Here is a 26577-nt window from a genome sequence, read left to right as displayed (position 1 = left end):
CATGTCAGATCAAAATTCCCGAAGGTCCCAAAAATCGGAATTTAATGTGAATTTAAAACAATTTTGAATGTGTTTAGACTCGAGTGTTTTCGATCGAATTTAGAGATTTTCAGTTCTTACTGAATTTATTTGAGAAGTTAGAATTCTAATCTGGAAGACTGCAGTAGCCCAAAACCGTCTATGTTTAGACCAAAATTCGCATAGCTAGCAAAGATCAGAATTTAGTCTGATTTTAATGCAATTTTGAACGTGTTTAGTCTCAATTGTTTTCTATCGAAATTGGAGTTTTTCAGTTTTTACTGGATTTAGTTAAGAAGTTAAAATTTGAAAGACTGCAGTGGTGTAAAACCGTCCATGTTCAGATCAAAATTCACAAAGCTCGCAAAAATCTGAATTTAGTGTGATTTGAATGCAATTTTGAGGGGGTTTAGACTCGCGTGTTTCGACCGAATTTAGAGTTTTTCAGTTCTTACTGCCGTAATGCCAAATTGTGGCAGGCATTAAACACCCGTTGAAAAAAACTCAGTCAGCAAAAAAATACTAACCGATTTAAAAAACAAAACAAATAAACCACTTAATTGGAATATCCATATACAGGGTGAGTGGGTGATACAGTTTATAGAAGCAGAACTTCAGCGGTCGAATTTTAAGTAAAGTAACTAAAAATATCCTACACACATGTATTGACGACTTGGCTTTTGAGATACAGTGAGGCAAAGTTAACATTTTAGTTATTTTATAAAAATTTGCGCAAATCTGAAGATACTTTTTAAAAATTCTATACATACAATCATTGAAAATTTACTTTACGAATCTATCTTTGCGACCCTGTATTTAAAAATATAAGCCGTTTTCAATATATGTCTGCATGATATTTTCGTCTTAAACTTGGATGTCCTGCTACTATAAACTGACTCACCCTATATATGCATAGTAGCCTACAACAACGTTGCCAAATTTTTAACTGGAGAAACAATGAATCTTGACGGATACAATTTCAGCCAATCAGAATAAGCTGCCTCTTTAGCCAAGTGTTGCGTGATTCCCAAAGCCTCTACAAAACCGCGCAAAACTCTTAAATTAGTTACAATGGACAAGAATTTTGAAAATACACTTTTAGAAAATTGGGCAAACGAAATGCAGCTTATGGCAAATCATTACAGAGAACCGATTTTGACCGAGAAAGTTACAAGTCTTATGAAACTTGCCTGCGACACATTCAAACAAGATGTACAAGTGTTTTTTTTGTCTGCAGAACTGGCTGAACGCTATATTTACATCAAAGAAAGTCGCCTGGAAAAAATTGAAGACCCCTTTCTTACGGTGTGTGTAATAATATTCATTATGAGCAAATATTTTGGAGGTGGAGCGGACTTGAAGATACCCATAATTGAGAAATTCATGCTAAAAATATCCGGCATCAATTATAATGCCTTTACAATTATGCAATATGAAAAGGAAATTCTGAGCGTTTTACAATACAAGCTCACCTTTTCTACTGTAATGGATGATCTGGACATATTCTTTGAAAAATTTAGCAGGGAATATCGCCTGAAAGAAGTTCTTCGGCCTTTGTGCACTGAGTTATTGATACTCATCTATTGCACACGACAGCAGTGGTTCGAAACCCTCAAAATTCTGTACAAGGACGACGAAGACACTTTCGAAAGTTTGATTTGTTCTAAACTGTTCTTACCAGCCGGTATTTTAATCACGGCGTTTAAAAGCACAAATTACCAGTTCATTTTGGACATTGACGGGCTATTGCAAGATTTGAAAGTGTTCACGAAAATTCATCCTGCCCATATTCATGCTTTGAGTGCAATTATTTCCGATCTTATGCGCGAATAGAATCATAAAGCTGCATCAAAGTATTGCATAAAAATACATTTTTAGTGTAAGTATATTTTTGATAATTTATTATTAAGTATGTGTACTTTGCGTAGGAAATGTACGTGTGTTAGTTACCAACAGTTCGCCAGCAAAACATTTTCGTTTTTTTTTGTTCAGACTTCGTTTTGTTACTTTCAGATAAATAATTTATGTTTCGTTAAACATTTAAGAATAATGTTTATTTAATATATTAATGTTTTTCAGCGAAAACTTTATCATTTTAAACTACAAGCGCATAAGAAGACGAGTAGGCTTTTTCGGGCATTTACGAAAACAATCGAAGTAATTTAGCAAATGATTTTTGGTGCCAATTAACATAATTGACTAATGCTAATTCAAATAACTTCCGGATTGATCATCAAAGTTTGAATGACGTGAACATTTTTCATTCGACATTACCAGGCTGATTGAATCGGTAAAAAATGTATGATTGTAAACCATATTTATTATCATCATGAGAAACTACATATTAATCAGATAGTATTTTGCATTAATTATCGGTAGAATTGGATACATTTTTTGCGCTCTCATAATTAAACGTCGTTTTATCTAAATTCGAATTCAATGCAGAATGTTAGAATATCCAATTTAAAAAAATGTGTTTGATCACACATAACTTTACCTTTGAATCTTCTCCCAGTTTATGAATCGCCTGCCGCATGATTCCATTGAAATAAATACTATTTCTGATTTATTACACTTTTTTATCGAACACTTAAATGCATGTTTACAACAGCCACTTAACTATATAGTAATGTCTTTTGCCAACCCTAAGCACGGATACTTTATTTTGAAGTATATGGGCATTAAGACTAATCACCTCTCCAGGATTGGTAGCGCGCCGCTGATTAATGTAAAACCCGCCCGCGGAAATAATCCGTATTGCATCTTCTAAACAGCAAAAGTATTAAATAGGACAATTTTGGAAGTTTAAACAAGAACAACATACTTACGTTGTGTGGAAAAACAGCCAACTTTCATGGAAAGATCTAAAACGGTTTGTCCAGCCTCTGGCAGTACATCCAATATAGTTGCTCCCGCAAATAACTGACCCAGATCAGACACGTTCATCTGGCCTAGAACTTCTACATTACCTTTGTATAAAGCTTCCGATGCTTTTTGAGCTTTGTCTAGTCCTTCGCTCCCATGCACAAGAAGAGTTACCTAAATTTTGGAAATGCTTATGTAGAAAAAATTACTGTGTCTTTTAGTTATTGGCCATTCATTCAACATATTAAATAATTAATTGTAATAATAAATTACTTGTTCTGCAAGGGTTGTCTGGGGAATCCTCAATTCGGGTTCTTGTTGGTGCCTTCTCATAATATCTGAAATGCTACCGACGCTTTGAAATGTAAAAAGCTTAAGCAGCTTTGCAACTTCAGAGTCGGGTTGTCTCATCCAGAATTGATATAGCGAAAATGGAGAGGTTTTATCAGGTGACAACCAAACGGCATTACCTGCCGATTTTCCGAATTTATCGCCCATCTCTGATGTTATTAATGGAACTGTTAATCCTAAATAATCAATAACCATTAATACAAACAGAAGCTTTCTTAAATCAATTTACTTCACGTGAGTAAGAATAGAATTTATCAGACTTACCAAATACTGGTGTGTCGCACGCTTTACTTATTAGCTCATGTCCAGACATAATATTTCCCATTTGATCATTTCCACCTACCTAAAAAATTATAACGTTTTATAACACCTGAAGTCTCATTAGAACATTTGCTTACAATACAACCATATTGGATGGAAAATTTACCGAAAGAGGAAAAAGCTCACTTATAGACGAGTTATAAGCAATTAAACGAGCTTAGCTAACTTGGCTCAATTAAAAAAAAAATGCACTCATTTCATAGCGCCTTCGATAATTTCCGACAAACTTTCAACTGCAGCATCTTTTCGGAAGGTTTATCAGACCAATTGTAACGAAATAACACTTCCACAAAATTCATAAACCAAAAGGAACAGGATGACAAAAGGTTCGATAAGATTTGCAATTTTAGTCACTTTTTCCATGTTAAGTACTTCATGTCTGCTACTTATATAATACTTACCATATAAACAACCAATATAATACTTACTTGAAATAGGCAGTTGTGATTTTTAAATAAATGTAACCAGTCATATGCTTGGAATAATTGGTAACTGAATTCAGTGAAACTCATCCCTTGCGAGGATTTTAATCTAGAATGAACGCTATGCCTTGAAAGCAAAGTGCCCATTCTTAAGTGTCTACCAACTTTACTTATTAAGTCCACAGCAGTTATTTGAGAATACCATTCATCGTTATTGACTATCCTACAAATACAGTCACCCGACTTATTGATGCCATGAGCTGAATGCTATAGACTTACTTTACAGGTTTAAGCGGTTCTTGCGACTTCCACAAAAACTTCTCATGATTGTTGAAGATTGTTTCAATATTTTTATAGAGGCCTGCTATATTATCATCTATTGTATTTGTATGCAACGCATCTCGCTCGGTTTTGCGCCCACTAGGGTCACCTATTTTAGCAGTTGCTCCCCCTACCTTGAATTTCAATTTCACAGGTTCTGTTTTCTAAATAATTTCGTGAAAATTACCAAAGCTATGACTTGATGGCCACCTCTTTGCCAGTGTAATAAATTGACTAACACTAAGAGATTTCCCACATGTAAACTGTCCGAAGTTGGGTCAAATCCTCCGTAAACTGTTTGGGGCTTCGCATTCAACAGATCAGTAACTGAGTTTCTAGAAACGGCCTCCCAATTAAGTCCCTGTAATAAGTAGTTATGGAGCGAAAATATTTAACTGTAAACTTACGCAGCATTATCTGGGAATATATCGTGAAACATTTCTCGCTCTTTCAGCCTCAGAATGTTTCTGCTGGAATAGTTCCGGCAGAAACAAGTTGCTTTTCTCATTTTAAATAGTTTTCGGTAAAACATTTTTTGTTTAAATTTTGAGGTTAGTCGTCACCGTCCAGCTCTTAATCCACCATTCCCCAAACTTTCTGTTTAAAGCTTTGCGCTTAAGCGACAACGTGGCTTGAGGCCGCAGAGGAAATTTGAAAATTCTCTACTTTACAGTTGCGCTTACTAGGGAATTAGCTAATGATGAAAATTAGGCAAAATGAGCTATATATAATGCTGGATAATAGTGAGCCAAGCCATTAACTTTGTAAATTTTAATACATTTTTTTATCAATTAACATAACAACTACTGTAACAAACTTGTCGGCTATAATTAGGCGCAAGTTTTTGTCTCTGTTATAATATAATGAAAATATTACATTTATCCACGGGTTGCTTCAATTGCAAGAAAACGTACAGAAAATCGCGCATTTCCACGTACTGTTGACTTTTGACCCCACTGCTACGTAAAAGTCGAGGAGAGGACAACACTTTAATATAACTTTGCTATTTGTGATTGGTTGCAGTCAATTTTCGACTAAATAAATTTGTGCTTCACATTTTCGGTAAGAACCTTATCGATCCCATCTACTTACACTTAAATAAAAATATAGCTCCTTGAAACTATAACTATTTGAATAAATTAAGTTCACATCTGCAAATTAAGAGGTGTTAAATTTAATCTGGCTAGAATATTGATCACTGTCTATAATTGTATAGCTTTTTGCTTCAAATCCATTCAAACCAATTCAAAAAACATATCTGAAATTAAATGGTGTGTATATTTGGTTGCCTGCCTCTGGAGTTTTTAACATAAACAACAACAAACCCATCTTTGGCATCAGCTGATTGTCAGATTCGCATTGCCCTGTAAGGTTGTTTGGGGTTTGATTTATTTGTTCTTTTGGTTAGTTCTGTTGAAGTCATTTAATTACAAAAATGTGTGTCTAAATTGTTACCCGTTTGCTGAGTAATTATATTATCGGTTTCAGGCATGGTGAAGAGCTCTTCTCTAGAACAGTGCTTTATACAGAAGGAACTCATATGGAACAACATAAAAAGGTAAATAGATATTCACTCACATTAAAGCTATTTTTACTCGAATGCTAGCTAGTTTTGAGGGGCTAACTCCCAATTAAGATGATCTATCATTGGTGGTCGGTGTTAAGGATCCACATTCGGACAAAACTTCTTTTGCTATTGGAAGTATTCGGAATTTCGAAAATGAGGAATGGAATAAATCAACAGTACCTATATTAAAACAGGGTAATCCAGAGAACATTCCTTTATTAAGGCTATAAAAGAACCTTAAAGTTGAAGTACTTTTGCTTACATCATAAGTATTGTTGATTATAAACCCATTTTTCCACTTAACTGTTGAAGTAGCAGATCTTCAAGCAAATATATTCACGTAGGAATGTTTATTTATTTATTTTATATGATAATTAGGTACTGGAATCAATAAAAACCCAGAGTTTAATTTTCAGAGTACTTAATATATTTTTAGATTTGTTATTATGAATGTCTAGAGAATTATTATTGCTGTTGCGAATTCCACATTAAAAGGTACTTTATTAATCTGCATTATGACGATGATGAAACTACATTCCATCTGTAACCAAAACAATTATTCAATATTCATGTCTCTGAACAGCTGAAGTATCATGCGTGCTACTTCCGATGGTTTCACGATCCGAAACATTTACATTTTTATTTACTATACTTACATATATGAATAATGTCATAAAAATTGATTAGAATTCTAATTTTTGCCAGCTAATTAAATTCCGGTCTCACAGTAGATGTGACAATAGATATAACTTAACTGCACTTCGTCCTTTAACAAGCAGGAATTTTTGAATTTTTTCCTATCTGTAGACAAGATTTCGTTCGCCGTTGGCCTGATTTCTGCCAACTTAGTACCGGTATCAAAATGGATCTTTTCACTCAACTATTGTGTTTTTTTTAATAATTCGTTTTATAATAATAATTTTTTTTAATAATGCAAAGTGGCAGTTTGAAATGTTCACTATCTTCAGAAGGCACTTGACCTTATAGATATAACAGTTTCAAGAAAAAGGCTAAAATCTTGATTTTTCCTACTTAGTAAATATGGCTCAAAATAGATGTTTGTACTGAACTGCGCTCCCTCATTTAAAAATTCGGCTCTTCGAAACAAAAGCATGCAGCAATTTGAAATTTTTAACATCTTTAGACGAGACTTACCTCGACAGATGTAGGAAGTTTCATAAAAGTCCTAGTTCCATAAACATCCATAATCCTGATCTTTACCAACTTAGTGATTTCGGGTCTCAATGAATGTTTTCAGTCAACTTCCGCTCTCCTTTAAAAATTCGAATTCTTGATACCCGACGAAGACTATGAAGGAGCCCAAAAAATCGCTTAGAATTCTAATTTTTGCCATTTAATTAAATGCCGGTCTCAAAGTAAATGTCGTTACTCAACTGCATTCCATTGGCTTGGCGCTAAAAATCTCATGATTTCCGATAGTCGCAAAAATCTCCTAAAGGCCGGTACGTTGAGCTGTTGACCAAGAAAATCTTAATAAAATTAATAGGACAGAAAACATTTCTATTGACGTATATCGTCCTTTTTGTTTTTTCTGCGACTTTTTCAATATCTGGCGACATATTTTAATTTTTGATGCTTAGAAACTGTGGTGTATCAAAATGGATTAAATATTCAGCTTCGTTCAAAGTATAGAAAAATAAGTGCACGTGAAACGTAATTTGAATCCCTATAAATTGACAACCGATAATTTATGTACGAAAGTGAGTTCGGTCCCATTTGAGACACCTTGTACATACATTGCTAGAACTCAGACACTTGTTAAACTGATTTTGATGTGCTAATTATAGCAGAACGTTTATTTGTTAAACTGCTTGCTATGTAAAGCCTGCCTTTGCTTATAAGTAAATCATAGAGTTTTAAAAAAAATTGAAATGTCTGTGTTTTTGGGGGTACACATATACATTTTCAGTATAAAATGGATGAACCAAAGAGCATTGGACAAAGAACAATACCAACCAGCTTTCATAGAACATATTGCCAATATAATCACGCACGGAGTATGGATCTTTCCTAGTATACTAGGAATGAACGAACTATACAAAAGATCCCAAGATAACGCTCAAGTCCTTTCCGCCATTGTTTACGGAATAACTCTGATATCTTTATTTTGTATATCTACGTCATTTCACTGCGTTTTCTATTGCCAAAATCAAAGGTAAATCCATTGGATGCAAATCATCTATATGCCTAACAATCTACACATTTTCTCTTTTACAGGACTCTCAAGGATATTCTTCACCGGTGTGATAGGGGGATGATTTATATTTTTATAGCAGGATCCTATTTTCCATGGCTTACCATTGAAAAACTGCCTCAAGAAGGCTGGGCTTCCCATATGCGTTGGGTCACATGGCTGATGGCCATCATGGGCGTTATTTATCAGCAAATCTTCCACGAAAAGTACAAACGACTAGAGATTATTTTTTACCTGATTATGGGGATTTGCCCAGTGCTTCCAATTCTATCCGAGGTAAGATGAGGCTGGATTATATAAATTACTGTTTAAAGTAAACAAGGAATCATAACGCCTTATATTATGGCAAACATTTTTAAAATATGCTCTCATTGCTCGACGAATATTTTTTTCTTTAATTAATCTTAGAATGATCTACACCAATATTAGTTAGTACATATAACAATGTGATTATTTTTCGGAGATCGAATTTTTCTAAATTACTTGATTCAGCAATTTTTTTGCACCCACAATTACTTGACAAAATAAAAATAGCTTCTTTCCGTCTAAACAATTAGTGATATTATCTTCTGAGCTCTACTTCCGTATTTTTTATATCTCGCCAATTTTCCTTTGGGTATTATAAAACATTAACCCTTTTTTCTCCTTTGTGTTTTGCAGCATTATTTTTTGGGGATGATGGAACTGACTCTTGGAGGTATATTATACGTTTTCGGGGTGCTTTTTTTCAAATGCGACGGTGTTATACCTTTCGCTCATGCCATTTGGCATATTTTTGTTTCACTGGCTGCGTATGCTCATTATTACGCTATACTCAATTACTTGTACCCGCTGATAAACATGCAAACCAGCGAAACTAGTATTTAAATATTTTTATTCTACTTGATTTTGCTCTCTGGTTTTTTAATGTTTTAGTTGCATAGTTTATGCAGGTACTGGCTGCCTTGCATTTATGACAATTTTGACTCAGACGAAATGGCTAGCTGTGATTTTTGCGCTCTAATTTTTTGATATGTTAGTTGCTTCAGAGAAATTAACTTTCTCTGATTTATAAAATATTTAGACTGACTTTTATGCCATTGATCTGATTAGCTCGAATCTTGATTTTGGTTAACTTTGCGAAGGGTTTCTTTAAATGCCAAAAATACGAAACCATTTACAACATAATAAATGTGTAATTTAATTACAATTAATAGACTTCTCCACTTAAGAAGTAAATTGTTGGAATACGGCTTTTAAGGTCTGTCTATAACATGGTTTTATTGACATGTTTGGTACAGCGAATGTAATGCGCATTTAAGAAAATATTTGTTCCACTAAAAGATGTTCCATTGCACTCAACATCTGAAGCGAGTTTAGAGGTTAGTATTTCAATTTATTCCTTACTGTCGTTTTTTGCAGTGTTTTCCAAAATATTTATTTATTTATCGAAATTTTATTCGAAAGTTATTTTACATATATTTTAGTGTCTTTATATTATTATGTACTGTGTATAGTAACAGCTAAGTAGTAAAAACTAGCCGAATTTTGTTACGAGAGATTATGTTTGCATTTTAAATGGGCATTTATTAGAATATATTTTATATATAATACTCAAAATTGCTAGAAAATTGTAAAGATATAACCGTTAAATCGAATTAGATAGCTAAATTCACAGATCAAAATATACGAAAATGATTATATAACTATTGTTAATTTAGCTGATTGTGTGAAGCTTTAAGTGTCGTTATGTGCTCGTTTAAGAATTTTTATGGTACTATTCTCCAATTGTATTTATAGAGTGTCTAGAAAATTCCAGAGTCTTTTACCAAAGCAAATTGGAAAATGTGAACATGAACAGATTTGGTAGTTTGAGAAAAATTATAACCATTTGTAAACCTGAATATTAAATTACCAACTTATGTATGGAAATTATTGCATACATATAGAATTCTACACATGTATAATATATGTATTTTTTGTGCAATTTCTATGATAATACTCAAGGGATATTATTTATATTAATTTTTTTTATCATCTCATTTCCAAACTTTGTGTTTGCGTACTTGCCTGGTGAAATAGAAGGAATTAACGTAAGCCTCAAATTTATAAAATGTAATCAAAATCTCAAAAAATCAACCGTACATTACAGGATGGAAGATTTCCTATATGAAATATACATACTTTTGTTTACAAGAGTCGAATGTTAGTTACTAAAAGGTATCTTAAGGAAATGTTGCCATAATAGTAAATGTGTCAAAAGCGAACTCAGTTAATTTAATGTAATAACTATATAATATATTGTAGTCATGTTATTAGCTTTCCAAAGTCAACGTGAGGTTTTAGTGGTTTTTAGGTACATAGAATAAAGTGGGCCAGAGCTTAAGGCAAAAAACTTCCAAAATCTCTTAAAGCTGCAAAAATTACCCCATGGGATTTCTTTCCCACTCTACTCCATGTCATCGGTTTTACTACTTTATATATCAAAATATTCGATATTTTAATATATGAATTTTTTGCCGCAACAATGTGTTTTTGTAAACAGCCATAGTGTACGAATGTGTATCATTAGATCTGCCTACCTACACCGTACGAAGCGAGAGAAATAAAATACCTTAACAATTTCGTACTTTACAGAATTGTTTCTGGAACTATTTAAAAAGGCGCTTGATTCCACCCTGCAAGATTGGACATTTTTTATTGCCATTACCGGTAGATTTCATTCCTTTAAATAATATTTCCATTCATTTTCCACTGTTGATACCAAAACAGTGTTTAAATTGGGTTTTATACCTTTGATCGGTTATTCTTTGGCTGCCAATAATTTCAAATTTAAATTCAGGAAGATGGGTTTCCGACGCATTTAAAGTAACAGCGTTAAAATAAATGGCCACGCTTCGAATTTTGAGCAAAGTCATTTGAGTAGACTTAACAGATTCAAGTTTAATAATTTCTATCTAAACTTGATGTTTCGGTATTGTCTGTGCCAACTGCGGCGTTATAAGAACAGTGAATGGGCGATTGGTCAATTCTAATGGTTTCTGCAATACTCAGTTGCATAGGTTGAAAAGCTTGAAAGCATCATATTATTCCTCACCAACATTTTAAATGCTCATCAGCAGTAACATTCTCATAGCAATTGGCCATCGATTTCTATAAAATTTTAAAAGGAAATTTGCAAGGCAATGAGTTTCAAAGAAGATTATTAGATGAGTTTAGCGATTTTGATTCTTCCCATAAATGAGCATTATGCACTGTGTTTAGGAAAAAAAGATATGGAATTATCTAAATCGTAAATGATCGAAGATGTTTATTTGGGAAAAAGTAGATTACATTTCTGGATACGATTTTGTGTTTGTGACTTATGTAATTGCAAAGCAGTGAAATTGTCTTTGATTTGCATTAATTTGCATTACTACCTGAATATTGTCTTTGTATTACTACCAAAGTTGGAGCAAAACCGACTACACTTTTTATGGTAACTTTAAGGCACCGTTTAAACCACTTTATCCGGATTTGGGTTCTTCTTGTTTGTCTTTATTCATTGCTGAACACCAACAAATGTTTATTCTGAATTAAACGATTTAGTTAGACTTTGAGCAGTTTTTCAAATTGTCATCCACAAAATTGTGAACTTGGAGGTGCGAATAAATGGCGAAACATTTATTTAAATAGTTTACAATAAAGTAAAATCAAAAAGCAAATGAACAGGAAATTAATTCACTAAAATTTCAGCAGCAATTTTAATAAAGTTCGGTTACAGGGCCAGACAATTAATATGCAATCCTTATTTTGCTCTTGTGCTAAGTGTTGTTTAAATCAGGCACCTGAAATTAGCTCTAAAAAATAGTTATTTAACTATTTCCTGAATCGTTGCCAAAAATTGAAAATGTAAGGGTCTGGCAAATACTTTATGATGGATTAATTTGAAATTTATTTGGTTTTCTTGTAAAATAAGAGAAGCAACTTGCAAAAAGTCAGGAATCCATTCATAAAGTGTTCGGTTATTCAAAAATCTGCAGCCCAACGTTGTTTTCCTATTTCCATGCCTTCTGTTTTCTTGTTTTTTTTTCATTCATTAAACGTGCATCATTTGTTCATTCATTAACGTGTTCGGCAACTATCCAAAGCCTGTCTAAAGTGTTTCCAGATAATATCACCGAGTAATAAAATACTAAAGTCAATAGGACAAATGGCAATATGTGCGTAGAATAGAAACTTCCGTTTTCCAGTTACCTAAATATTGTTTGCCGATCATTTAGGCTATCACGGTTATCCATTGTTTAACTATCACTTCGCTTATTTGCTTCTGGATCGAGAAGTACTCGAAAAACTGGAATCGCATATGGTCCATTGGTGTATGAGATTTTATTAACTTATTTGGATAACAAAACGAATTTGCGTCGATTGTTTTGATTTATTTATGGAATATTTATTATAAAATAATTTGAAGTGAAACAAACAGGCATATGTAAAATGAAAAATGAAACAATATAGAAAAAATAGAAAATTCTTACCAGAGTAAAGCTAAGTTAATAAAGATAATTTAAAGTACCAATAAATAGGTAATTAATGATGAAAAGATGACAAGCACATTGAGTGTTTCTCGGTTTAACACTTTTCAAAACTGTTGTACTTTTAGTCAAACTGAAATGCGCCGACTTAATCGATTGACTCGATCCGTGGGTTTCGGTTCCTGTGCGATCATCTTATAAGTATTTTCTCCAAAGATTATAAATAAAACTTATATATTATTTTAAAAATCAATTCATTTGTTTTATCATTATGGTATATCAATTGAAAGTCGCCAAAGTAATTGGAATATTTGATTTTGCAACAAAAAACAGAAATTAAGCTTAGGAAGAGTTTATAAAACATAAAGTTATTAAAAATTAAAGTTTTTTTTTAAATTTAAGCAAAAGTTGCCTTTCTGCTGCATTTGCCGTTGTTGCTAATTGGTATATTGCGATGTAAAAATTATTTGATTGAATTTGCCGTTATTATTTATTTATTTTCACTTTTTGTTAAGTTTTATGTTAAATAATCTCACGTAATTATTCATGGGTTTAATAACATTGTTCTTGGCTAGCTTTGAATTGCGTATCAATTATTATAATTATCCGATCTAAAATTTTGTGTTACAATTTTTTATTTGGTCATACGAAAATTCTTCGTTTTTATGTGAATTGCTTTTTTTCACCAATATATGGATCAACTTTCACTAAAATCCTGTACGAAAGTGAACTTAAATCGCGTGATTTTCAAGGGCATGTGTTTGAATAGTTTGAAAAATGTTGATAAATATTAATAGATTCATTAGACATTTTTAAATAATTATTTGATTTTAGTTTAGAACATAATCGTTCTTAAAGTATTAGATAAAAATATTAATGTTTCTGATCAACTCAAATTAAGTCTTGTATGGACGTTCAAAGTCAACCAAATATGAAAACCATACATGCATGAAATAGTACCATTTCACTCCAAGTTCAAAGCCAATATTCTTTACAAATTTCAATGAGTTTTATGTTTTGCGATGTACAGTAACAATATGATTTTTTTATTTCATTTCACATTAGATTTAGTGTTTTAATTTCAATTTTTAATTTCATTTTCAGTTTCATAAAAATATTTCAAGAGCTGTTTTTTAATAGTATGTTATTTATATTTAATTATTTGGGTCAAGATGATTCTCCTTTTACTTGTATAATGGTTTTTTATTAATTAAGGCTGTGAAACTTTATTTGCTGGTTGTACGTAATAAAATAGTCTATTTGGAATTTCTGTTTTAATCTATTAAAACTCCTATAAGCAGAAAAATGCCATGCATTGCAGAACTTATATCAAGATAATGTTTTGGAAATGTAATTTTCATGGAGGATCAACGTTACTTCCACTCAAACTCAACTCAAATAATAAAGTATATCTAACGTGGACGGAATAGAACTATATCTCTAAATCAAACGATCTAAACGAAAGTTGATTGCAGGGCGTTTTACTAAACTTAATATTTTATTTCACTGCTTGTGTATAGCTGGGAGAATTGTTACTCGATATCTGATGTGTTTAATAAAAAAACTCCTTCACTGTTGAAAGTGAAACAAATAATCCTTAAAAACATGGTCCATCGGCTCCATTTCAAGGTTGAATTCAACCCTTATAAAATGGCGGAAAATACTTCCTCGTATTACGATGGCTTAATCCGGAAAAAAGTTCATTCTCCACACCACATTGGCACTTAAAACCGTCTCACCTACGAAAGTCAGGATTGTATTGTTTGAACGCATTAATTTGGATTCTGTGTCGACTGGTCACAATATTTGCTCACTTATCCGGTATTCAATCAGGATTGTTGATAAATTCTTCAGTTTTTCTAGGGCATTTTCCTTCGCTCTCCAAATCCCCAGGTTTTATTCCGAATCACATTATTTCTTTCTCTATTCTCTCAAAAAAATCAATTTTTATTCATACGTTTAGTAAGTTCTGGTTTTACTCCTTTCATTAAAGCTTTTAGCCAGTTCCTCTGGAACACGAAGTAACAGCACTTTAAATAGCTTACGCACTATTTAAAGTTACAAGTTGCATCAGGTACAACTGAAACAACTGAAGTAATAGTCGCTTAAAAGCTCATTTAAAACCAGAGAGACTCGATCAGATTATTTCCTTATTAAGACTCTATTGATATAAAAAGCTCAAACTCACACAAACAAGCAGAGCGGGCTCCTAAATTGTTTTCCGCAATTTTTCTTTTCGGGCGAATTAGCGACAGTCTTGTAATTTTCATTCGATTATATTAAACAATCTGTTACATCAATACACACGTAACTGACAATGCATGAAAAAAATTGTTTTCTAATTTAATTAGGCCTATCAAGTTTCAAGGTTTTTATGCCAAGCAAGGAATAATAATGAGCATGCTTAAACTTTAAATAAAATAAAAATGCAGGAAATAGCATTAGAAATTGAACTTTGCTATCAATATTGACAGAATGTTACGTCTTATTTTCACTCTGGATACATTTTTTCGGAAGAGTCGCAAAACGATTCTCAGAAAGTTTTACTTTGCAATCGGTAAATGTATTATTATTTTCTTATAACTATGACTTTGTAACATTTTTAAAATTCCTGAGATGACTTAATCTGTAGGTAGAACCATTGTTTTCTGTAATATTTTAACAATAATTTCTCTTAAAAAATACTTTCTGTCCTCTAAAGACCGATGTAGTTTGAAAAAATGATGATTTTTCCAAGTCACCTTGAATTTGAGAAGACATTAAAATTAAAATAAAAAAATAAATAAATATAGTGGTTTCGATAGAAGTGCAAACTGAAGAGAATTTAAAGATTATAATTTGCATACCTACATATTTTCTATCAAAAAAATGTTTATTACTTTCGTTGGCAATTGAATTGGCAAAATGAACTTTTCCGTTTTTGATATCTTTTGTATCTTAACATGTAGCCACGGAAAATGTTTGTTGAAATAATATTTATTTAATCTGGATATTTAGGGATTGTAAACCAGGTCTTAAATTTATGAAACGCAAGTGGATAAATCTGCAATTTCTGGCCAACTTGAATCTAATTTCGACAAAATAATTTGTTTGATGTCACCCTTTGATGTAAGCTTCTGTATAAAAGTCCATTTAAGGGCACCTAAAAATATTTTAGAGTATACGAAAAATTAAGATTAGATGAAAGTAATAGGTATTCAAAATCCTGTACATAAACAAGAATACCTGCATATGATTTGTCGACCAAGTTAACATCTATATACTAACTTTCATTAGTAGGTATTTCAGCTGGCATAACTCATATTGACGATTAAAATGAATCAAATATATATTGTTTATTAAAAAAAATTGTTATGAAACTTACCAGTGGCAAATGTGACGGTACCATCAACCCTTTAAAATACTTATACTTTCCCAAATCTATTTTAAATCGTTAAATTCTGAAAAATTCGTTATTTAGATAATGAAATTGCCAACTTCCTTTCTGCTTGTCCATTCAAACCCATTTAAAAATATTACCAGTATATTTAAAAAACAAATTAAAAACAAAGAACGGGAGCAATTGCAACATTTTTTTTAAATGTAGCTAGCATTATTTGCTTTACTTCACACCCACGATACCAAAAACAAAAAAGTTTCCATCGCTGAACAAGTTTTGGCCAAACCCCTCTACCTGTAGCTATCAAGCGTCGTTTTCCGGGGGGCAAAACAGGCGTCGAGACGCGAGGCGTCCCTCCTATATAAAAGTCACAATCCGTCCATTTAGAGACACATTGAGTCTCCCGATTTAGTCCTGGCTAATACATAAATCCACCTGGAGTTCAACTAAAAAAATAAAAATAAAATGTGGTCCACCGCTGTAGTGTTAGTAGTTCTCATAGTGTTGGCGTTTTCCCAAGCCCTACCCAAAGAGGTAAGTTTGACAAAAGCGTTTGATCAATTTAAACTGTACATAATTTAAGAGACCACCTCCTATCTAGTTTCTATTGTGCTAAGGAGGTACACCTGCCAGCCCAATAAATTATATGGGCAACAAACACCCTGTATATTTGAAAGGTTTAAAAAGCGCATCATTGCCGTTTACAGGATTTCCCAAATCCAGGTCATTATTTCACATTTTGAAAATACAAGCTCCTTTTGCCCGCGGTTTTCTATCTATTCTTTGGCTCAATATTCGTAGCAAAGCGATTTTACTGTATTTTTACATATTCTTATTTTATGACGACTTTGCACTGCAAAAATGCCTTTTAGAAAATAATTCAACCCTACGGGAGGAGTCTCAAAGGGAATATACTTCTAATAGTCAATTAGTTCCCAGAAATTGACTAAAATTTCAAATTGCAATTATATTATTTTTTTTCCTGGGCCCCAGTCACAATGTGAACTATTTTTTTTTGTATATTGTATATTTCGTTACGTTTCGGCGACACAACAGCGCTATCATCAGATTTTAAAATTCATTCAAACCCATAATTGGGAAACATTATACTCATTTACGCCTTTGCTGTTTTGAACCTTCAATTTGTTTTACAATTACAATTTACAGAAAACAAATTGAAGGTTCAAGACAGCAAAGACCTAAATGAGTATAATGTTTCCCAATTATGGGTTTGGATGAATTTTAAAATCTGATGATGTCGCTATTGTCTCGCCGAAACGTAACGAAATAAACGACCTGCAAAAAGTTTTTTTTATTTCACACTGTGACTGGAGCCCAGGAAAGAAAATAATATAATAACAATTACACGCAGACAGGAAAATAAATCAAAATTTCAAATTGCTATTAAACATGTGTAATATTTAGTAGTTTTTATACTGGTAGTGCTGGCTAATACGCTTTCAGTTTTTAATAGCCAGAAATTTATTTTCTAAAGTATTTTCTTTAGATCAAAAGCAAGTACCATGGAGAAAGAAGCAAAAAACAACCAAAACAATCAAAAAATATATATTTTAATGTATATAAAAAGTTGATTTGCACTGAAACGCGACGAACATATAAAGCCTAACTCAGTTCTGAATGACATTACTTATAAATGTTTTGTCTATTTTGTAAAAAAAATCTCAATGATAAGAGCGTATCTTTATAAATTTCCATGCGAAAATGGGTTCAATTTAGGAACCAGTAAACAGTTATTTTGCTTAACTATGATTGTCGAATTTTACAATAAATTAATAAGTTAAAAAAATTATTAAAAATATGATGTTAGAAGCTGCTAAAATTTTGTTGCTTGTTTTAGGGAGATAACACAAAGAAATGATATAATCTTGAAGGATAGAATGACAACCAATATAGTTGTTTGGCAATTTAAAACTAAATGACGTAAACAATTATTGAATTTTTTAAGTTATGTGCAATCAGCAGCAAAGTGATTGTAATATACAAGAAGAAGCAATAAAAATTTCTGATGTAATGTTACTGAACTATTTGAAATTTTCATCTTAAGACGCTGACATTTAAAATGTAATTTTGAACCCAAATTAATTGAGCTAATTTGTAAACATCGCTTCTGAGTCAATTTCCTAAACACCTCAAAACATTTCCATATCCTCTATACTCTTACAGGCAACCTCTACAGCCGATAAAATCTGTCTGGCTAGTTTCATTCTCCAGCAAGCGTACAGTTTATAAGTAAAACGACAAAATTAACTAGATTTTTTATGCAAGGTTTTTATTATTCATATCAGTGGAATATGCGGTTTATTGCAATACTATTTTCCGTGTTGTCTAGTTGAAAAAAAAATAGAGTTATGGATTTCTGGTACTTCCTGAGGCTTCTTATCTTTATAATAATCCCGTTGTTTGCACTTTCTAGGAAAAAAAAAGTTGGCAAGTATTGTATGTAATTTATTCCGGTTCCACTATTTATTTATGTCCAATCTAGAAAAAAAGAGCGAAATAAAATTTCAGTCCCGAAGTCTACTTATCTTCCTTTAATCATTTTTACCCTATAACAAAAATTTATAAAAAAAAGTATAATCTGGAGCTGAACATGTTTGGACAAAAAGGGCGGATAATTTACAAAATAGCTTAACAAAACATATTAAGTATAATAAGATACATTTTTTCCAATAACCTTATCAACGAATAAGATGATTAAAACTAAAAATAAATTAACCACGGGGATTGAACTTGAGGAAACTTGAGGCAAAATCTCTGCAAATCTGGATGTTTCTTAATAGTTTTAATGGGGTTTCCATGAGCAACGCCAGTGAACAATTCCTAAAAATATTAATAATAATATTATAAGCAATGGGTATTCATCGCAAACCTGCAACATTAAAACCAATAATTATTTTAAAGTGAAAATATCTAAAGGAGGATTTATAAGCAGTTTCATTATACCTGCAAAAGACAATGTTCAAAAACTTGGCTTCAAAACCGCATTAATTGAAAATAAAGTGATGTAAATGATTCGTAACTGTCGTTTATATAATTTGCTGACACGATTTTAATCAAGAAAAGCTTTAAAAGGAGTTTGCAAAATGATGACAATGAACAGCTGACGAAGCAAGGTTGAAAATGTGCTAAATAAAAAAGTTTAAAAAATTGTTAAATTAGTTATCAGTAATATTGCCTTAGCATTTACCTGATTTATATCTTTATGAACTCATTACTTTGATTATCTAATGCCACACGCTTACCAAACAATTTTAATCAAAACCTTGAAAGAACGACTAATCAAAGATTTCCTTTAATGTTATGAAACTGAATTGGAAGTATCTGAGTAGTTAGTGTTAACGTTCGTAACATTACGAATTAGTAAAAACATACAATTTTTCCTCTGTATGTGTATCTTGTTACAATATTTTTTGCAATAAATAAATTTGAATAGAATTGAGGGTACTGAATAGTCAAATTTTGCTTTTTCCTCGATTTCTATTCTTAAGATAATTAGTTGTAGCCCCGTAAGTTAATACAGGCGCGTGCATTTTTAACAAACAAAATTAATAAATAATAAAAAGCAAAACTATATTCCTTTCTTTCTATTAAAGTGGGAAGTTTTGTCTCAAGTTTATGCAATTTTTGTATCTAAGTTCTGCACCCACTGCCTGACATTTAAAAAATAATTTTAGCTGACACATTTGAGAACGGAAAATGAAAATTTTAATACCTTTTTCAATGTTAATAATTCAATCCAAAACCAACATGCAACGTTCATTATAAAAAGTAGTATTCATAACGCTCCGCTTTTTCTAGGTAGCAGTGGCCAGCTGCTTTTTAATTGTTAATATAATGGGGAACTGTTTCCCATTTGTTAGTTGTGATTGCATTTACTTTTCAAATTACCTTTTCACGAAAAAGATAGGTATATCCCAAAAGTGGAATGCGAAACTTTATTTCATGCTATCAAAGGCCTTTTGAATTGTTTAAAATACCTGGTAGAGTGGTAGTTTTTTTTTGAGAGCTTATAGTGAATGCGAGGTAGAATTGAGAGAATAAATCGGACGGTTCGTTTTATCCGTTCTTAGATACAAATCTAAGAACGGAAGTAGAAATTTAATTATACTGATATCAATACACGGAAAAATGTACTTGTTCGACTATATTATCCAGCTAATAACTCAATTTTACCACATTCGGGCGCATGTGAAATAATAGATTCGGTACATGAACTTTTCAGATTTATATTATTTGCTGATATGATCAAAAGCTTTAAAATAAACCCAAAACCAATGAAAAGAATGTTTATTAACTGAATAACCGGAATATAATCAATTTGAAAACAAAATATTCAAAAATAATAAAATTCGTATTTTGCTTCAATATAATTTACAATCGAATTCAATTATTTAAGTTGGTGTTATTGTTACTTGCCCAAAGGACTATTTGTAAATTGCGTGGGGCGAATCATTTTGCTGAAATTCAGATTTCGTTTTGGATCAATTAGATTTATTAAAGGAAATGTGTTGTATTTCTCTACAAAGTTGAATTATGTTGGATGTTGAATTTTACTTTCATGTGAACCACTTTATTATTTAATGTTTATCTTATAGGATTTTTTAGCAGCAAGACTTTATCGCTTATTTAAAACCTAAAATTTTTCAATCTGCAAAATTCCAGCAGGCAAGAAACCATTTTCTTAGCAAAACTCTGCGGATGGATTTTTGCACAAAACTGTCCTAAACATTTGCACCTTTATTAAAGTATCTCTAGTTTTAAACTCTAGAAAAAACGTCCAATCTAATGGCAAATTACAAAGTTTAAAACTTTGATACCTAACAGCAATAGTCAAATTATCTCATTGAAATTTAAATTTGTTTCCATTATTTGATTAGTTTTTCGATATGTTATTTCAATCCAATTGGGTTTTCACTCAATTACTTGTTGATTTACCAAGTTTGTTGATATTAACAGATAATCTCTTCTGATCCGAATCAGTGAATAACATAGTGAAAATCAAGCCATTAAAAGCAAATGTGTTATTCAAAAATTTAAAGTTTGTATAAAAAATAAATTCTCTTGCAGCAGCGCATACCCTAAAAGCTATGATCATTTTTCGTTAAGAAAAATTCAGCATTTATTATTTAGATGAGTTGGTCCTAAAGCCTATTAAAAGTTATATTTTTTCCCTTCATCACTTCCTTACTCAGATTTATTCTAATTGTTTATTAGTGTATTCCATATGGATATATTCTCGAATAATCTTAGACAGAAAAAGATATTGAAAAGTTTTGTTTTAGTTAACATTGTTTTTTAAGGTGACATTTGAAAACAAACAAATTCCATAGTTTATCACTTAAATTCCAACGTGTCATTCCAATGTGTCACTAAAATTTTAAAGAAAATTGTGGAGATTGAGAAAAACAGTCCAATTTATTATTATTCCAAAATTAAAATCAAATCCTGGGTTCTTCAGTCATTTATTGTTCATTTATCAATTTAAAAAAACGTTTCGGTGTTTTCCACCATCATCAGTTTTACTAAAATAACAGGTAGTAAGAAAAAATTTTTTTAAATGTTCTCATTAATCTAAAAAACAATAACAGTTTGTCAATAGCTTGTTATATCACACACTAAAATACATTACAATTGCAACACTTTAAAATATTCTGAGATTAATTGGTCACAACAAAGAATTCTAGTCTCTTCCCAGAATTGATTGTCCTAGCTGATCACCTGTTAAGACCAATTAATCTCAGAATATTTTAAAGTGTTGCAATTGTAATGTATTTTAGTGTGTGATATAACAAGCTATTGACAAACTGTTATTGTTTTTTAGATTAATGAGAACATTTAAAATTTTTTTTTCTTACTACCTGTTATTTTAGTAAAACTGATGATGGTGGAAAACACCGAAACGTTTTTTTAAATTGATAAATGAACAATAAATGACTGAAGAACCCAGGATTTGATTTTAATTTTGGAATTGAAACACAGTCAGGAAAGTACGTACAATTTATTATTATTAAATTAAAACTGAATTATTATTAAAAACAACCATTTAGCGTTTAAGCGAATAACCCAAACAATAGTTACCATGATTAATATATTCATGAAGAATTGCATGAAGTAAGGACGAATTTTTTACTGTAATTAATTGTGTTACGGCGACTCTAGATATAGGCCATCAAATCTTCAAAATCCAGGTTAAGTTTCAATGTGAAATTAATTAACTAATTAGGGTTAATTGTCATCGCAAATTTACCTTGCATTAAACCATCACGATGTCTGTTGCCTAATTATCTTATTTTAGAAGAAAAAATTGGGCAAATTATACCTTCAGAAAAAAATGGCAGGGTTTTTATACAGGTTTCTCAGAAAATCCATAGCGACACTGGCGTTTTGCGAGTAGAAATTGTGCCAATTTTCAATGATTTGTTTGTTTCAGTTGTACCAGTACAAAATCAAGAATGTGGAACCCATGAAAAGCCCAAGTAAGTATTGGAATTAAAAAATTAACAATCGATGTTAAGGTCAATCTACAAATTACGATACGCCTGCCATTTAATCAATTTTGCAATGTAAAGATAAATGTTAATGTTGTGATTTATTACACTTAATCCAAGAACTTCAAACGGAAATTAAAGTTTTTAACTTTCGTACTAAGTATGTGAGTGCTACTACCTTTGCTTGAAATCGTCAAATGTGTCAAAAAATTATAAATTATTTTATTACCAAATGATGTTGAAATTACGAAGTCTTAAGCTTTTTATTCTTTTATTTCCATATTTATGTTTGTTTATTTGCAAGATACGTTGTAAAGTGTAGTGCTTATGAGAACGCTTATATGTCTGTATTGATTACAAATGTCGTTTTTGTAAACTTTTTAATTTAGTTTTATCCAGTTTTTGAACGTTAATGCCCGGATAAATAAATATAAATTAGTATTTATATCTGATATTGATGATTTCAATAGTTTTTAATTCAGATTTAACTATTTTTGACCTCATTTTTCATACGTAAGCAATGGTATACTATTATTTTATTTGATCAAATTTTCACGTAGTTTCTTTGTGCGTTTAAAGCTGAATATTAATAGTAAATAAATATTTTGTTTTTTCATCACACAAAAATCGGTTATAGAATGTTTTGTTCTAGGTGCTAGTTAAAAGTTCCTTTGTCATAGTGCAATACACATTTATGTCTTAAAATTTTTAATGACTTTCCTGAAATTTGATTAATAAATTAGGCATTATTCTAGTTTAAATTTAGTGCCAAATACGTTCAATTGGTAACATATCTTGAGGTCTTGCGAGTAAAAATAACTGACGAGATTGCTCAATTGTTACTTAATGCAATTTCTTTTCAATTTGCTTAATTATTTTTTGAAAAAATGCTGCTTATATGGGCTTCACCTTTATATAAAAAATATTTTCATTTTAACGATGCCGAGAGTTTCTTTTGCTTCTTTATGCAACGCGCAGAATTTGATTAAAAAATAAAAACCCGTTTCTTAGAAATAGTTAAAACGATTGTTTAACCCGCTTTTCTGAGAAAGCCCAGAAGTAAATTTTTCTGCAGACATGCGCTATTTTCCACTGGCTATCGCGGAATCATCGTCATCTGGATTGAAAATATGACTTAATTTTTGTTAAAACTCGCTATATTTTTGTAATGAAACTTTTGGATCCATATTTCACCCAGCAAAACTACTATTCATTCTCTACACAGAATCACAAACGTGAACCTTCGGGTACGATGAACAAGCAACTTGCGAAGTGTGTAAGAAAATAGACAATTTTCATAATCAGTAGTACCCCTTGGTCCCATTCTAAATCTACTCCAACTGCCTGTGAAGAGTATCGCTTTGTAAACTGTGCCAAGATACTGTTGGGTGTATAAAAAAGTGATTGTTGCTACTCACAGCTTTACACCACTCTACAAAACAATGTTTGTTGCGTCTGTTCTATGTTTCACAGCTTATTGTTACACACGAATTTTGTAAGTATGAATCTATCTATGTAAAGTATTTCAATAAAAACATCCCTCATTTTTCAGGTTATCGACTTAACACCTTACACAATTATAAAGGCAACTTAGCCAGATCTCTCGACACCATTGGAGGTGGTGGCATTCTGAGCTCTAGAGCTCTGCACTATTACGGCAGAAATCCTTTAGCCTCTAGAAGAAGACTGGATTCCATCGGAGGTGGTGGCATTCTGTCTGCAAGAGGTTTGGACAGTATTAGAGGAGGAGGTCTTCTTCGATCTATTGATGATATTGGGGGCGGAGGAATTCTCAGCGCGCGGTCAATGGATGGTATTGGAGGAGGAGGCATTTTAGAGGCCAGATCTATGGACGGTATTGGAGGTGGCGGAATTCTTGGAGCAAGATCAATGGACGGCATTGGAGGCGGTGGTATTCTAGGAGCACGATCAATGGACGGCATTGGGGGTGGTGGTATTCTAGGAGCAAGATCAATGGACGGCATTGGGGGTGGCGGCATTCTTGAATCCAGATCAATGGATGATATCGGTGGTGGTGGTATTCTGAGATCTATAGACGATATTGGAGATGGTGGCATTCTAGAGGCTAGAGACATGGATGATATTGGTGGCGGTGGAATTTTAGATTCAAGAGGTCTATTTGATGGAGGATTTTTTGGATACAGGAATGTTGATAACATTGGCGGTGGTGGTATTCTGACAGAATAATCTACGAATGGCATTGGAGGCAGCGGAATTTTGGATTCGAAAAATAATAGCCGTGCCTAAAGCAAACGTGAATCAGAAATTTCTTGGAAATTTCACTATTGGGTGATAATGTAAATTTTTGATTAATGATCAATAAAGACAATAATACAACATTGGTTAGTTCATTTACTTGTTAATCAAAGTTGATAACATTGATATTTAATCCAATTACAACATATGTTTTACTGCTTTCAATTCAGCTGCATAAAACGATTCTTTCTGGCCTATATTACTGGCTAAGGTGTAGTAAAGTAATAATTATAATGAAAAATGCAGCACCCTTCTTGCCTTTAATCTAGTGTCAAGATATTATAAATATCCATTCACTTCGTCTATGTAATGTAATTTTCTTTGCCTGGTCCGAAGAACGCCAGACCAGCTCTTTATTGTTAGGTGGAAGATTTGGAAGAAGCTGTCCACCGATGGCTGAAGGATGTGTGGGAAAACGAGCAAAACCCTGGGAGTTTGCCCAACTTAGGTAACTAATAAATTTAAATTATTTGCTTGACGGATTGATTTTATTTATTTAATAATTGTTTATTATTCTTGGAGCAGTGATGACGAAATGTCCCCTGATGCAGCAAAGGACTTCAACATCAACGAAATTTCCAGAGCATTCCGTATTCAATCTGACGGTAGCAGAGAAGAAAATGGCAATCACAAAATAAGTCCTTTTCAGTAAGCAAAATAAATATTTTTTGCAAATTGTTACTTATAGAAATTATCTTAAATGTTTTGGTTATTTTGTTGTAATGAAAGCGAATTGGTTTTGTTGCCTCAGAATCACATCTAAACGCAAATTTTAATTGGGTTTAGAGACTAATTGAATATTTGTTTTACAATTCTGGAAAGCCCAATTGATTTAACCACTTAATCTACTATTTTTTATACGATTCAATAAGTAAAAAAATCTTAATTTTCAAAGCGAAGTTATGGCGACTGAAAGCTTTCTGAATTAAAAATCAGTAATATTCAGGATCAACATTATTTTTGATTCATTTCAATAAGTTTTTCACTAATAGTATTTTGTGACTGAGCTGATGTTTCAATAGAAGTAGAGTACCAATAATTTTAAAATCATGTCTTTAAGGCAAATGTTAGTAAACCTGACTGATGCTTCAGTTATATCACTTTCGTTCACAATACAGTCCATCCTAAATTATTTATTACATAATTAACATATGAATTAATAAAAAATTATTTCTTTTTTTCAGGCGAATCTTCAGGTACAACCCAATTGAAGATAAGTTCCAAAGGATGACGGAGCCGGATTATTCAAACTTCTTCCTACAGTAGACTAGCTTATTTGTCTGATCAAGATAAACACGTTTATTGCATCAAATCATACTCAAAAATGATACTCAGTCTTCTAAAAAGTCTTGATTGAGTTAGTAGTACTCAGTCATTATATATATAAAGCTGCAATAAACTTGAATAAATTTATTGTTTTCTTATTGATGTTTTATTTGTCTTATGAAACTATGTAGTTTCAAAATTTGCTCAGTGGCAAAAAAAACAAAAATCGTATATTTTCATCCCTTTGTTTAATTTTTTGTATTAAAATTGTGTCTTCCTGACTGTCGACGAGTCAAATTTGATTATCGGTGCAAGTCCATGTTTATCTCTCTTAACAATGACGATCGGTAAAGCCGGCTGTAAAGATTTCCGTATAACTTTCTTCCTCAAGTCTTTTACTGCATCAACAAAACTGCAGACGCAAACTTCCAAATAAATGTCATAGACTAAAACGAAATTCTCAAAAATCCATTCTAGCAATTATTAATCGATACTTACACACATAAAATATTCCCAAAGTCAAATAAACAATAGCCTCGGCTAGACCAATGTTATAAGAGTGATGTTCATCAA

The 26577-nt window shown here is 31.9% G+C and overlaps 2 protein-coding genes across 9 annotated transcripts; one reads left to right on the top strand and one right to left on the bottom strand.

Moving 5' to 3' along the window:
* Positions 1-1809: 1809 nt before the first annotated feature.
* On the top strand, positions 1810-24821 carry LOC109537840 (uncharacterized PE-PGRS family protein PE_PGRS10). 7 transcript variants are annotated; one of them, XM_048663558.1, is made up of 6 exons: positions 1810-1897; positions 5787-5856; positions 7796-8041; positions 8104-8356; positions 22404-22449; positions 24014-24821. In XM_048663558.1, exons 2-6 carry the CDS (start codon positions 5789-5791, stop codon positions 24667-24669), a joined length of 1269 nt encoding a protein of 422 aa, XP_048519515.1. In that variant the 5' UTR covers positions 1810-1897; positions 5787-5788; the 3' UTR covers positions 24670-24821. The 7 variants fall into 7 exon arrangements, with proteins under 7 accessions (XP_048519515.1, XP_048519512.1, XP_048519516.1 ...); XM_048663555.1 differs by lacking the exon at positions 1810-1897 and adding an exon at positions 5254-5360; XM_048663554.1 differs by lacking the exon at positions 1810-1897 and adding an exon at positions 5608-5701.
* Positions 2568-4899, bottom strand: LOC109537839 (tyrosine--tRNA ligase, mitochondrial). Of its 2 annotated transcripts, none has more exons than XM_019904753.2 (8): positions 4706-4899; positions 4486-4633; positions 4257-4432; positions 3984-4200; positions 3499-3577; positions 3157-3410; positions 2847-3057; positions 2568-2784 (listed from the first exon to the last, which is right to left on the bottom strand). In XM_019904753.2, exons 1-8 carry the CDS (start codon positions 4828-4830, stop codon positions 2621-2623), a joined length of 1374 nt encoding a protein of 457 aa, XP_019760312.1. In that variant the 5' UTR covers positions 4831-4899; the 3' UTR covers positions 2568-2620. The 2 variants fall into 2 exon arrangements, with proteins under 2 accessions (XP_019760312.1, XP_019760313.1); XM_019904754.2 differs by having other exon boundaries at positions 2843-3057; positions 4706-4892.
* Positions 24822-26577: the final 1756 nt, after the last annotated feature.

This window comes from Dendroctonus ponderosae, unplaced genomic scaffold, assembly GCF_020466585.1.
Source record: "Dendroctonus ponderosae isolate FM_Combo_2020 unplaced genomic scaffold, Dpon_F_20191213v2 Dpon_F_20191213_2, whole genome shotgun sequence".
Taxonomy (NCBI): Eukaryota; Metazoa; Arthropoda; class Insecta; order Coleoptera; family Curculionidae; genus Dendroctonus; species Dendroctonus ponderosae.
This window is presented reverse-complemented; position numbering and strand designations above follow the sequence as displayed.